Below are 12,396 nucleotides of genomic sequence, written 5' to 3'. Positions count from 1 at the left end.
TCGAACTTTTCATGAGACGAACCAAACTTAGTGAGTTAAGTTCATGAAAAGTTCGACGTCTGGCTCAGTTAAGTTTATCTGAATGAGTCTGGATCGTCCAACACGTTCAATCCGTCTTCTTCAGACGGATAGAACGTCTGAAGATCGTCTCCGGGACAAACGTCGATCTTCACATGCGACGAACTAGACTAATAAATTAAAAATTTGTATGATAATGTATATTTAGCCTCGTTCGGCTAAAATTGCGTTTTGGTCTGATTCATTTGAGTTTCATTTTGACATTTTGTTTGTTTGTTTGTTTGTTTCTTTTTGGTTTCATGGCTTTAGGTAGATTGGAATAGCTTAACTCGTGTACGTGTTTTCAAATTTCCGTCTGCATTGTCTCTATGGTTGTTACGTTGATCGACTTTGTTCGTGAAGCATTTGCATGACAATTTGTACTTTGCAAACCCCAATGACTAATGAATGGTCACATGATCCCGGAGAGATTTAAACCTCAGCAGAGCTTTATAAATCGTGCAAGCAGTGTCTTTATAGTCGTTATGTTGCATTTCAGTACCCGCTCAAAGGCGCTTCGACTCGTGGAGAGAGATTCATAAAGTGGTCATCGTATAACTGCCAAATGTTTTCAACGTTAGCGCCGTGGATCATTTTTCTTTCATGTCAACAGCACGTTAGCGCAGGTACTGTCTTACCTATAGCCTTCCTTCATCATTTTTCCTATTCCTTTGAGAAGTACGCAGCTTCACGTCAAGGAATTTTTGATTTTTCAATTTGGCCAATTCATACCTTCTAGGTCCCTAGCAACAGTTTCACATATCAAACGTTATGTAAACAATAATACTAGCAGCAACGATCGACACCCCACTTCTAACAGAGCATATATTTACCGTTCACTTAAGGATAGAAGAAAGTAAATTAAGAGTATGGAGCAATCTCAGACTAGGGAAAACCTTGTCAGATTCTTAAACTTCGAAGTTTAAATCAGCAATAGGAGCATGTGGTCATTAGCAAATTTATAATTGTTCGCCCAAAATTTGTTATGTGTTCTCTGTCAGCCATGCGTCCAATTGCAGCTCGCTCCACATTTTTATGTGGTTCGAAGCATTTAGTTTACCTATTTTCGTACATTGTTTGCGCTCCATCACTCTCACAAAAGGAAGGCTCACGGGCAATAAACTCACTTAGATTCACCAACCTGCACGTACATTTATACAAAAAAATTTGTTAAGTTACTAAGATGACTGCATTTATTGATTTCTGCTCTTAATATTAACATTAGTTGCTAAGACACAATAACCTCCTACCTACCTTGAAACGGTCTAAACATTAAGTTATCAAAAGCAAGATTAAAAAGAAAATTGCCAGAGTTGATGTACTAAATGAAGACAACTCAGTTTTCCTATAAACTAACATTGGAAAATTTTTCTTTCTTACGAAAAAGTATGACTGAGAAAGCTAACTTTGACGACGGTATCAAGATCCTACAAGACTTAATTCCCTCAACAAAAAAGCATTTAAAACCTTTTTTCAATAGTAATCAATACTTTTGGTCTTCAACTATTTCAAAGATTGCAATAACTTTATTCCCTTTTTTGACTTTGATCACACTAAGAAGACAAAACACTAGAAAATAAAAAGAGCAATTATCTAAGCCAAGAGATAATTTGTGGGTGTCTGTATCAACAAAATCAATAAACGACTTGACAGTCTGAATTTTCAGTTTTCGGATCGTGCCGGCTATCGGAATGATGGGATAATGGGTTAAGGGATTAAGGTCATTAAGTTTGCTCATTAAAAAGAATACATTACTGCTCAATCTAATGGAACTTTGTTTATACAATCTGTTTGCATAGTAAAGAACCTCCTTGGTAATAAATATGCTCAAATAAGAGAAGCTAATAGACACTTATACTCAAAAGTAATTTGTGCTATCACGCGGACTGCAGCAAAGGAAAGTACAGTTGAACGAGGTTGCGGGTTAACTGCTTTTCGAGCTTTTGTGAGCCGACAGTTAAAACCAGATTTGTCAATACAGTACTTACCTGTGTTGCTATGGAGATGAGGTTGTTATGGTGTAAAACATTAGCAGATCAGTTTAGCAAAGGTTGTGACTAGAATGGCTACCCCAAAGTCAGATTGTCATCTTCATTCAAAATGCATGATAGGGGTCTTATAACTTAAAGTAGTAAATAAGAGAAGGAAGAAAACAGAAGAAAACAGTAGGTAGTATGTAGGACTTCAACCCGCGTCATTTGATGTATAATACATATCCGTATCCACTACACCATCAAGGGCTAACTGCCGAGAGTATAGCGTTGTGTAATAAACATAAGGTGTCCAACCTGATTTTGAGGTATCCATTCTAGTCACAACCGTTTAGCAAAGTCAACCTGATGAAAGAAAGATGGCATGCGCAATGCTAAAAACTTAATTGACCAATAGAAGAGAGGCAAATTGAGCACCGGGAGTTGGATTCAGTCCTTTCTGCGCGCTTTTGCATTCTGGTTTTCTTTGCTAAATCTGCCTGTTAAAAGCTGTGCGCTATATGACGAATCAAGTTTTTGTCCCTTTGAGCTAGGAAGGTGGCAATTCTGAGGACGGAAGCCAGTTCACGCTTTAAGAACTTTTATATTAAGTACAAATAAACGCGATTTTCTTCTCAGTTAACTGTCATTAAATGTTACTGGGTTACTGATTGATCAGGTTTGTGATGATTATAACATGAAAAGGAAGAAAAAGGAAAGAGAGTCAGGCTCATTAGTTTCATGTTCTTTCCATTTATATTTCAAACGCGCCACGAGCCGGTTGTTATGATTGTTTGTTTTCTTTTTAGAAACTGTCCGTTATATCTTTTGCTGTGCATGGAGTAATTTTCATTCAACAATTAACTTTGCCTACAAGGCAAAAGAAGGATCGTTGTTCCTTCTCATTCCTGGAAAATTAACTATTTCGTGATCAACCGTAGGGTGCGGAAGATGCCAATAGTGGTACAAAAATCTTCACTATAATGAAGCGGGCACTGCCTCCAGTACTAATCCGTTGCCTGGGCAATAATGTACTATTTTATTTTCTTTCAAGTTAATGTGTTCTTTTCTCTTTTACGGCTATTCGAAGTATCGTTCATTTTTTCTCCCCATATATTTCTACAGCTGCACTTTTTCAATCAGTTGAGACTGGCGAGAATGCATCGGATTAAGGAAAAGCGGGAATTGTCCCTTCTTGTCTCTAGTAGCTCCTTGTCCTTCCTAGCATCTCCCTCAAACCTCATTACTTAATTCCCTGGGTTTTATAACTTTTTAAAGGAGCTATAGTCGCGCTATTTACTATCTATCTACATGGCTAAAACGTGTCTTAGTATTAACTGAATTCCAAGAATAACGGTCCAGTTTTGATATTTAAGACTATACGGATGGCAAGGGTGGCCGACATGGATAGAAACTTGAAACATTTGGGCGAACTTTTTCAAGTTTTAATGCCACGCCGGTAAAAAGCACCAGAAAAAATTATGGTTAGTGCTCCCTGATGAAATGCGTTTGATATCGTCTTCGTGTTTCTTCTGGAGAATTTTGTGGGTCGGTAATTGTACTAAAAAAAGGAATATCCTCGTGACATAGGCTCTTTAAAAGATGACAAATACATGAGGACTGCGATCGTTCCTGAGTTTCTAAAATATCCCAGTTCGCTCCAGTGGGACAACAGACATTCTGTTGTTGTTGTTTTTTGGGACTTGTGGTTGTTGTTGTAAGAAAAATCCTGTTTCATGCATGTCCTAAATATATTGCTGGCTTCAGAAAATAGTTCGACTCTTTTTGAAAACGCAGAACGAACATAATTATAGGTTTCCCTCCGGAAACTTCAGCCACAACGGAAAATCTAAGCTTACACACAGCAAAAATTGAAAAACGTTTTGATTGAAACTAATCGACTTGTAAACTGATTTCAACTCGTCTTACAGGGAGTGATAACATTTTGAAATATGTTTACTTTTAAATAATCAGGAATGAAATAAAATTGAACTCATAGGCGTGGGATCGAACAATGCTTCACGAATTAACAAATTCCCATCTCTTGGTTTTTACACATAATAAGTCCTTTAGACCAAAGAACGTTAAAATATTCATCAGGTACCAGCAGGTAACTGATAAAAATTTCATTTTTTTGGTTTGTTCTTAGCTCTGAAGTCGTCTTTTTTTGTACAATGTGATTTTTTGCAATGAACGACCTCGTTTTTGCCTAAACTATTGTGTGCAATTTGAAGACACTTTCTACTTCTTGGACAAATTTGGTTTTCCAACATACTTTCCTTAGTTGGTGATAAAAATAAAGATCAGTTTGGAGAATGTTATTCACGACATGACTAAATATCATGGGCGGGAAAAAAACATCGATCCACTGTCAAAACATATTACCGTACATTACCATACATCCAGTTCCTTTGTTAGTCATTCATCACTTAATTGTTTTGGAAACACAGTTTCGAAGTGTTGAAAAATCATAATTTTCTTTCAAAGAGTTAGGGTCGTCTAAAACGCCTTTAACCATCCACAAATGCAGCTGTATCAGATCGCTCTACATTTGAACATTTGCATCACATTTGTATCTTTCTATCAAAACGCAGTGGCAGGTTAGTGAAAAAGCTTTATGCGGTGCTTATATTTATTTAGAACCACAAAGTTCTCTCATCTTTCTCTCGTTTTTCACACTTCAAGTGTTGAGAGGTTCCTAATATTAAAAATCACTTTAATCTGGTGACGGATTCATCTTGAAGGCTTGATTAGGAACGAAACTGTCTACACGTGATGTTATTAAAAAAGGGAATCATGTTAGGTTTGATTTCTTCTACAATAAAGCCTCATGTATATTTTAGTAGTGCGTAAGTCTCTCAGCCTGAGCAAAACACTTTTAATTATCTGACCGATGGTTTTAGACAGAAACGACAAGACTTGTTTTTAATTGTAATTATACATTGACACAAACTGTCCAGTCAACCTCAAAAAAAACCTGGCTGTTGCTTTATTATCCTACACTCGAAAGCCCAATGGAAGACTAACCGCCAAATTTCTGATTTGCAGTCGACAATCCTACGAATATTAAAGCAAGAACATTTATTGCCGATGCAGCCGTAAAACGTACGACCACTACAATTAGATCGCGCTCTGGCATTTCGACCTTACTGGAGTTCATGTGCTAAATCAATAAAACTGAGGTGTCAATGGATCTGAGCAAAAATGAATTTTCCTAGATTTCGGGGGATGTAACTGTTAGAGCTTTCTCAATGGGTGCTTTTTTTTCGTTTGAGACAATGAAATGCTGCAGGATAGCCGTTAATTGGAGGTGACAACAACAGCAAGTGTATTGGTTAGTAGGTGGAACAAAATCTCATGGCCGTTAGCAAAGGGTCGACTGTAATCCCCATGATATTGCCTCTTTAATAGCAATTCTTTCTTTATACTTTCTTTTTCAGAAACCACTCTCTCGTTTAAAGATCAGTGCTTGAAATGGCACAACGACTACCGTCAGCAACATCAGGTAAGTAAAAGTCGTAAAGACTTACTCTACGAAAAATACACACTACCCGGAGCAAATTAAAGTGGTTTTGCCAATTATCATGGATAATAAATTGCAAAATTTATTGCCTGATAACAAAAGATGCTAGCAGGTATGCATCATTTAATTTGATTATTGTATAAATCGAAATCGTTTTCTAACTCGTGCTTGTTTAAGGTCAAACGACATCTACAGACTTAAGATTGATTTTGTCTGTATTCGAGACGATAATGATTACTTCCTGGGTTCCATATTATTATCCGGCTTTTGACCTACACCGTTCCTCCTGTCAACGGTAATTCGCCGGTTCTAATTTGCCCAGCAGAAACTAATTTCGTACCCAGATCGCACTCTGTATTACTCTAAAAAATGCGGATTTCTCTTCCATTTGGCCGAGGGAGAGTTGGGTAACTCGAAAGAAATCATCAGAAGAAGAAATCCTAAATTTAGATGCGCTTCGACGGGGATAAGTGACGCGAGGAGACGTGCGCTCTCGCGAAACCTTTACTGCATTTGAAGCTTTTCTGAAACGCCTGCCCCCGTCGTTTGTGTACCGAAAACCATTAAGTGAGAATATGGTCGGACGGCTCAACTCGAAACACAAAAGAATGTAGGAAACAAACCCTCTGTTTTCTCCCAAAATTGCTACCATTACCACCGACAAAGTCAGATATGGATCGGTCCGATGTACGTTTCATCAAGTTTGTTGAATAGTTTCAAATAAGACAATAATCATGGAGATTGTTATTTTTGTTTCCGCGACATATACAGGTTGAAACAGTGGTGTGGAATGAAACCCTTGCCAGGAATGCGGCGGTCTGGGCCAGTTACTTAGCAGACAATAACCTATTTCAGCATGCGACTAACATACCAAATGAAGGAGAAAACCTTTACATGTCAACAGCTGTCCCCAATGAGCCATGTACTGCAGCTACACAAGCTTTCTACAATGAGATTAAAGATTATGATTTCAACAAACCTGGATTTTCGTTGGAAACAGGACATTTTACACAGGTGAGTTAAGACTGCAGGGCAATCATTTTCGGAAAGAGAAGATAGTATTCCTTAATTTTAATTGTTTTCGACAAAGCGCAAACACTTCTAATGTTGGTCTCGAAAATGACGCAAAATAGCCTTTTGCGTCAACTGTGGCAGGGCAGAACTCAAACATTTGAAATGAGGATCAAGTCGAAGCTTACAACATGTGGTTCGGATAAAATGTAGCCCAATGTTGATCAAAGGAGTGCGCATAACTGCTGTTCACGTAAATTATTTTACCAAATAATACATGCGACTAACATAAGAAAGGAAGTTATCGTATTTACTGTTTGTTAAAAGCTAGCTAGAAAAAGGCCAGAAACGTCTAGTCAACAGCTCTTAGTCTCAACTGCCTGCAACGGCTTAATCCGATGAATCCTTATTAAATGAAAATATCCGTTTACGTTCATCGGAGCTGTCGAATTCTTAGAACAAAGGCAGTAGCTTCATAGCCCCTGACAATATCGTGTTGAATCGACATAGCTTAGAATACAAATAGCACCAACACAAATGGGGTTGTAGTGCCCATTTCCAGCTCTTCTTAGGCCCCGGGGTACTCTCCCCAAATCTTTCTTCTTTGCTTTAGTTTCAAATTCAAATATAGTGACTATGGCAGGAAATTGCTGGTTTTCGGCTGCCGTAACGTCAGCCATGTTGGTTGGCAAGAGAAAAAGCGTTTCCCTCTGCTGGGAACTTAACTCTTCTTTCATGGAAATTGTGCTTGTTTTGTTTATCGACATGGCCTCCTTGTCACGTGAGTCAAGTACTGAAAGGACCGACTTCCCCTTTTTTGCGCAAGACAGGAAACAATAGAATTGTAGTGATGGTGGTAGTGGTGCAGAGAAAAAAGAAATGTGGTGGTGCTGGTGGATGAAAAAAAATGGGGTGGTAGAGGAGGGAAAACAGTTAGTAAAAATTTGGTAGTGGTGGTGTAGGGAAGAAAAGAATTGTGGTGGTGGAGGAGGGAAAAATAGAGATGTAGTGGTCCTGGTGGTTGTGTTGTATAGAAAAAGAAATATGGTGGTAGAGGAGGGAAACCAGTAGAAATGTGGTGGTGGTGGTGGCGGCGGAGGGTGATCTAAAAAACAAAATAATTAAATTTTGTTTTTGTTTAGTACTAGGAAAAGGTAGTTTGCTTGTGCCAGTATAAATATGCAAGATGTGCTTGCCAAGAATAAGTGACCCTGAACTGGAACGAATTGTTGCCTGCATGATGAAAGCGGCAAAAATAGAAGTTTCATAATAAAAAATGACATTACGGCTGAGCCATTTTGAGCCACAGGCGATTTAGCGCTTATTCCTTCGACAACATGAGTCAACCAATAAATACCTTTATTAGTTTTTAGTCAAACAATTAAAAGGCAAGATATTTGACGACCTAAAACCGGTCAAACTGGTTAAACTGCCTTAGAAAGCACGTGAAGTTATCTTACTGAGCTTCTCCCGCATTATATTTGAGACAAAGACAAAAGGCTTTGACCTCATCACTGTCAATGTAATCCTGTGCAAGTTGATGAGATTCCTGTGCAAAAAAGTAGAAATCGGTTACTACTATACTACTCACATGGTTGCAAACCAAGTATACAAATATTAGTGATGGTTAGAAAAATACGCAAACACAAACAAGAAAAATAAAACTATTTTTTGTAATGTTCACACAAGACGACGATGTAAATATCTTATTTTATGCTTATCCTTAGATTGTGTGGAGAACGACGAAGCAAATAGGCGCGGCTTCTGCCACCAGGCAAGATGGCCGGTTTGTCATAGTGATTCGGTATACTCCGCCCGGTAACTTTGTCGGAGAGATATCATTCAAGGAAAATGTTCTCCCACCGAAAGACTGGCAAGCACCCACCGAGGCAGGTGTTACGCGGCTCCGATCATTCTCTCCTATGTTCGTGGCGTGCTGGCTGTTATTGCTTGGGTTGCATTTCTAAAATCGTGGACAACTTTCATGTTACTTAAAAGTGACTTTAAGAGCAAGAGTTGCACGAATTTGTAGCCAGGATACCAGCTTTTAATTGTATGATCCCGCCACTGCTTAGGTGTATTTTATTCACTATTTTTTTTTAAATAGGCTTTTCGTTAAATTATTCCCCATGCAAAAGGTAAAACGACCTGAGAATATCCCATACAAGTATCAATAGTGGATCCAGACCCTGTAAATAGGCGGTTGGTCGGGGGAGGGGGGTCTGGAAATAAACTACATTTTTTTTTTACTGTTTTACTATTTATATGTTCGGATGTCTCAGGGGAACTTTAGTCGTCTCGAAAGTTTAGGTACTGGATTTTTCGTCTCATCCAAAACTGTTGGGTACCCTGATGGATCCGTTTTTTAAAAAGTTCAAGAGGATGGAGAAGCCATGCTTTCATTAGAATGATTCAGGGGAACGTTTTGTGTTTACACCAAAATGTTTAGGGGACCGATTTTAACAGTAATCGCAATATCTTGGTAATAAAAGATGAAACACAACCGGTCCGAAAAATGATGGGTAAGTTTGCAGAAAAGCACCGAAAATCTTTGTCGAGTAGAACAGTTACCCAGAAATTTGTAGCCTTTCTCAAGCCCTAGCTTTAGAATTTTCTAGGCAATATTTGCTCCTTCGAACAGTGGGTTTCCAAAAGAAAACAGTCGTGCAGTGGTTGCCTTTAAAGAGTCTTAGAAGACAGTAAAAGTAAACCATGTTCTTTACTCGTTCTTTTATTCAACGCTTTCAGCATTCACATCGTCTCCAGTTTTTTCTTTCCACATTACTGTATTTATGTTTGAAAATAAAGTTAAACCACCAAGTGTTAAAATATTGGCTTTGAGTCTGTTATCATTGATATTCTTTTTACATTTTACCTCTATCTAACGACAATCATGACCAAACGTAATAAAAATATAATGGTAAAAAGCAAAAAAAATGATTTGTCAAATTAAAAATACAAAAGTGGCTTCAAGAAAACAACTGAACGACATTTTCATTTTTGACAGAAAAATGCTTAGCTCTAAGTATGATGGCCTTTTCATTTACAATAACTACCAGAATCCGTTTTCCCTATTAAATTAAATCATTATGTTTTGCAAGCCGAGAGGTTTCTGTGGCAATCGTTGTCATTTGCGGAGGAAATTATAATCCCAAAGGACTCTGGAAGTTTATAGTAAAATCACATGATCAGGCAGCTGGTCCAATAGAATAGTCCGTTTACAAGTTCCAAAACGAGGCCAATTGCAAAACTCTTCACGTGAAAATAGGTTTTATTTTAGCGGAAACAAAAAAAATATTTTCATTTTAAAGACTTCGCCCTCGCCCTCGTTTAGAAAAAGAGGCTCGAGTCATCTTGGAACTGGCCTATTGACTAACCTATTTTATGCAGCAGTCATGGGACCACCATCGCTGACGGCATAAGTTAATGACGAAACAATTCCATCTCAAGACGAAGAACAGAATTTAAATAAATAAGTTACGCAAAAAAGTTGTCGTTTGAAAAAGTGTTGAGGTTTCACAATTTTTTTTATCAGTTATTTCATGTGTAATGGTTGTAATGTCAACACAGAAACGAAACTAACACTACGCTCCTGTTTTCAGAATTTCTAATTATCAGTTCAAAATTACTCTCACAAAATTGATACAATCTTCTGGCTAGTGTTAGCTCGGAACACTTTTGGACTTGAAATTTAATGTTTTTTTCTCATGTTAAACTAGCTTGGCACTTACTTTCTATCGACCTAGTACTAGTGTAAGTGCAATCAAAACTCCCTAAAAAGTTGTGGTAATATTTACTGAAACATTCACTCAATCCAAGTCTGACATTACAACCAGAACACCAGGAATAGATATAATGTTTAAATACATTTTTATACTCTGAGAACTAATCGATATCGCAAGGTAAAATTTCCCCATTCCCTATCTAAAGTTTACTATGAAGGACAAACGTTATTTAGCCTTTCCCGAGGCTTTACTGTGGCTTCCAGAGTCACAATCACTACGTCCGATATTTTAAGTTATCTACCTTGAATAATTGGAACTCACTTCCCTACCACGTAAGGAGAAACATTATTTTCTACCAACAATGTTTGTCACTGAAATTGCGATCTACTGAGCTTTCTCAAATATATAAACCTCTGGGTCATTTCCCAGTAAAAAAAATGATGTTTTCGCGCGTTGGGGCCGAGATGGTAACTAATACCGTCGTTCTGATCACACATTTCTGAGCTTCTTTCTTCAACTCAGTGCCACCCGTCCGCAGAAGTTCATTCAAGAAAACACTGTAGCTTGGGCGAATCAGATATTTACCCAATGGCCTGGTCTCTCTCGATATAAAACCATGGAGTATTCTCTTCTATAAATAATAGCTATGGTGAAGACCGTTGTGGTCTGAAAATTTGCACGATTTAAGAGTGGCATCTGAATTTCTCAAGGATCAGGAACAAGTTGCATTACACAGCATTTATTCTCTCTGTGCCGCATGAATTTTAATTCCAATTAAACCGAAAATTCTTGTTACTTAATAACAAAGATTACTCCTTATTGGTCAAGAGAGTGGCTGCCGGGATTTTTCTATCATTAAACAAAGCAAAGTAATGTAAATCAAAGTATTTCAGAAATAACTGTTCATTAAAAAAGACTGGGCCTATCTTTCGTCCAGAAATGAACCCAGAAAGAGTCACACAAAGTTGTCTTGTGTGGAAGAAAAGTAAAATTACTAATATAACCATTTAACAGATATATGTCATCTAAAGATTCTTGCGAGAGATGTAAAATATCAAAACATTAAACGCAATGTTAAATTTGGCTAACAGATTTAGACAGACATCAATATGTTTAAATACTTGTTACAAAAATAAATATATTGCTCGATCAATCACGGTAATTAGCTTGTAAGTATTTTCAGTTATCTCTATATCCATAGATATCATCTATTTATTTCTTCAGCCTCGCTCTCTCTAGCAACGCAAGCACACGAAAATGACGTCAACGAGAACACGGTGACGCCATAACTATATGAGAAAAAGCCAAAATAAATTACTTTCCCTTGTTCTTGCCGTTATGTTAGCATAATGTTGAAATCCACCAGACGCCATCAGTCTATGTTTAGTTAATAGGGTGCAATGGGTATGAAGTCTGTCAGACTTCTTTGTTGTATGTTTTTGTTAGCTTTTCTGGACTTAACCGTGCACAACATTCAATTTTGAAAGGGAAATCAAGCATCAGAAAGCTCAGAAAAAAAGATTGGAGATCCAGTGGTCAGATTTGAACTCACGACCCTCCGAGTTGTAGATTGGATGCTCCAACCACTGAGCAGCTACCGGAGGTTCTACGGTCAGCAGGGCGAAATTTTAGTACATTATACACCAGCCATAGCTTCTCTATCTTTTTGAAAAACTGACCAATGGAAAAGTTCCATTCATTTCTTCAGTCACAAAGAAAAAATAACACACGATTGTGCACGGTCAGATAGCTCCCAATATAAAGGGCAGCACTATTTTCTTTTTATCTCTTATTTTTGGTGGATTTCATAAACAGTCTCCTCTACTAACACAGTATGATTTATACATGGGCCTTCGTCAGTTAGTAATTAAGAGAGAAACGTAACACATCTAATTATTGATACATGTTCAATCGAACCTCGCGTAGGCTAAATGATCACTAACAAAAGGTTCCAACGAAAGTGCTTTGACTGCCAAAAACTTATTTTGCGAAACGTGGACCATGGCAAAAGACTGTTGGTCACACATTGCTCTATTTCATACCATAGGGGACTGGGAACTAGTCCGTGTATTATGTTATTCAAATTTTACTTATGCTAAATACTTTTGAG

General features: G+C 37.7%; 1 protein-coding gene across 1 annotated transcript; it reads left to right on the top strand.

The window, feature by feature from the left end:
- Positions 1-565: 565 nt before the first annotated feature.
- Positions 566-8,710, top strand: LOC140933742 (Golgi-associated plant pathogenesis-related protein 1-like). The gene is made up of 4 exons (XM_073383365.1): positions 566-683; positions 5,468-5,532; positions 6,322-6,564; positions 8,289-8,710. Exons 1-4 carry the CDS (start codon positions 623-625, stop codon positions 8,526-8,528), a joined length of 609 nt encoding a protein of 202 aa, XP_073239466.1. The 5' UTR covers positions 566-622; the 3' UTR covers positions 8,529-8,710.
- The last annotated feature ends 3,686 nt before the right edge of the window (positions 8,711-12,396 follow it).

The sequence above is a fragment of the Porites lutea genome, chromosome 4, assembly GCF_958299795.1.
Source record: "Porites lutea chromosome 4, jaPorLute2.1, whole genome shotgun sequence".
Classification (NCBI taxonomy): Eukaryota; Metazoa; Cnidaria; class Anthozoa; order Scleractinia; family Poritidae; genus Porites; species Porites lutea.
Note: the sequence above shows the minus strand (reverse complement) of the source record. Positions and strands in the feature narration are given on the sequence as shown.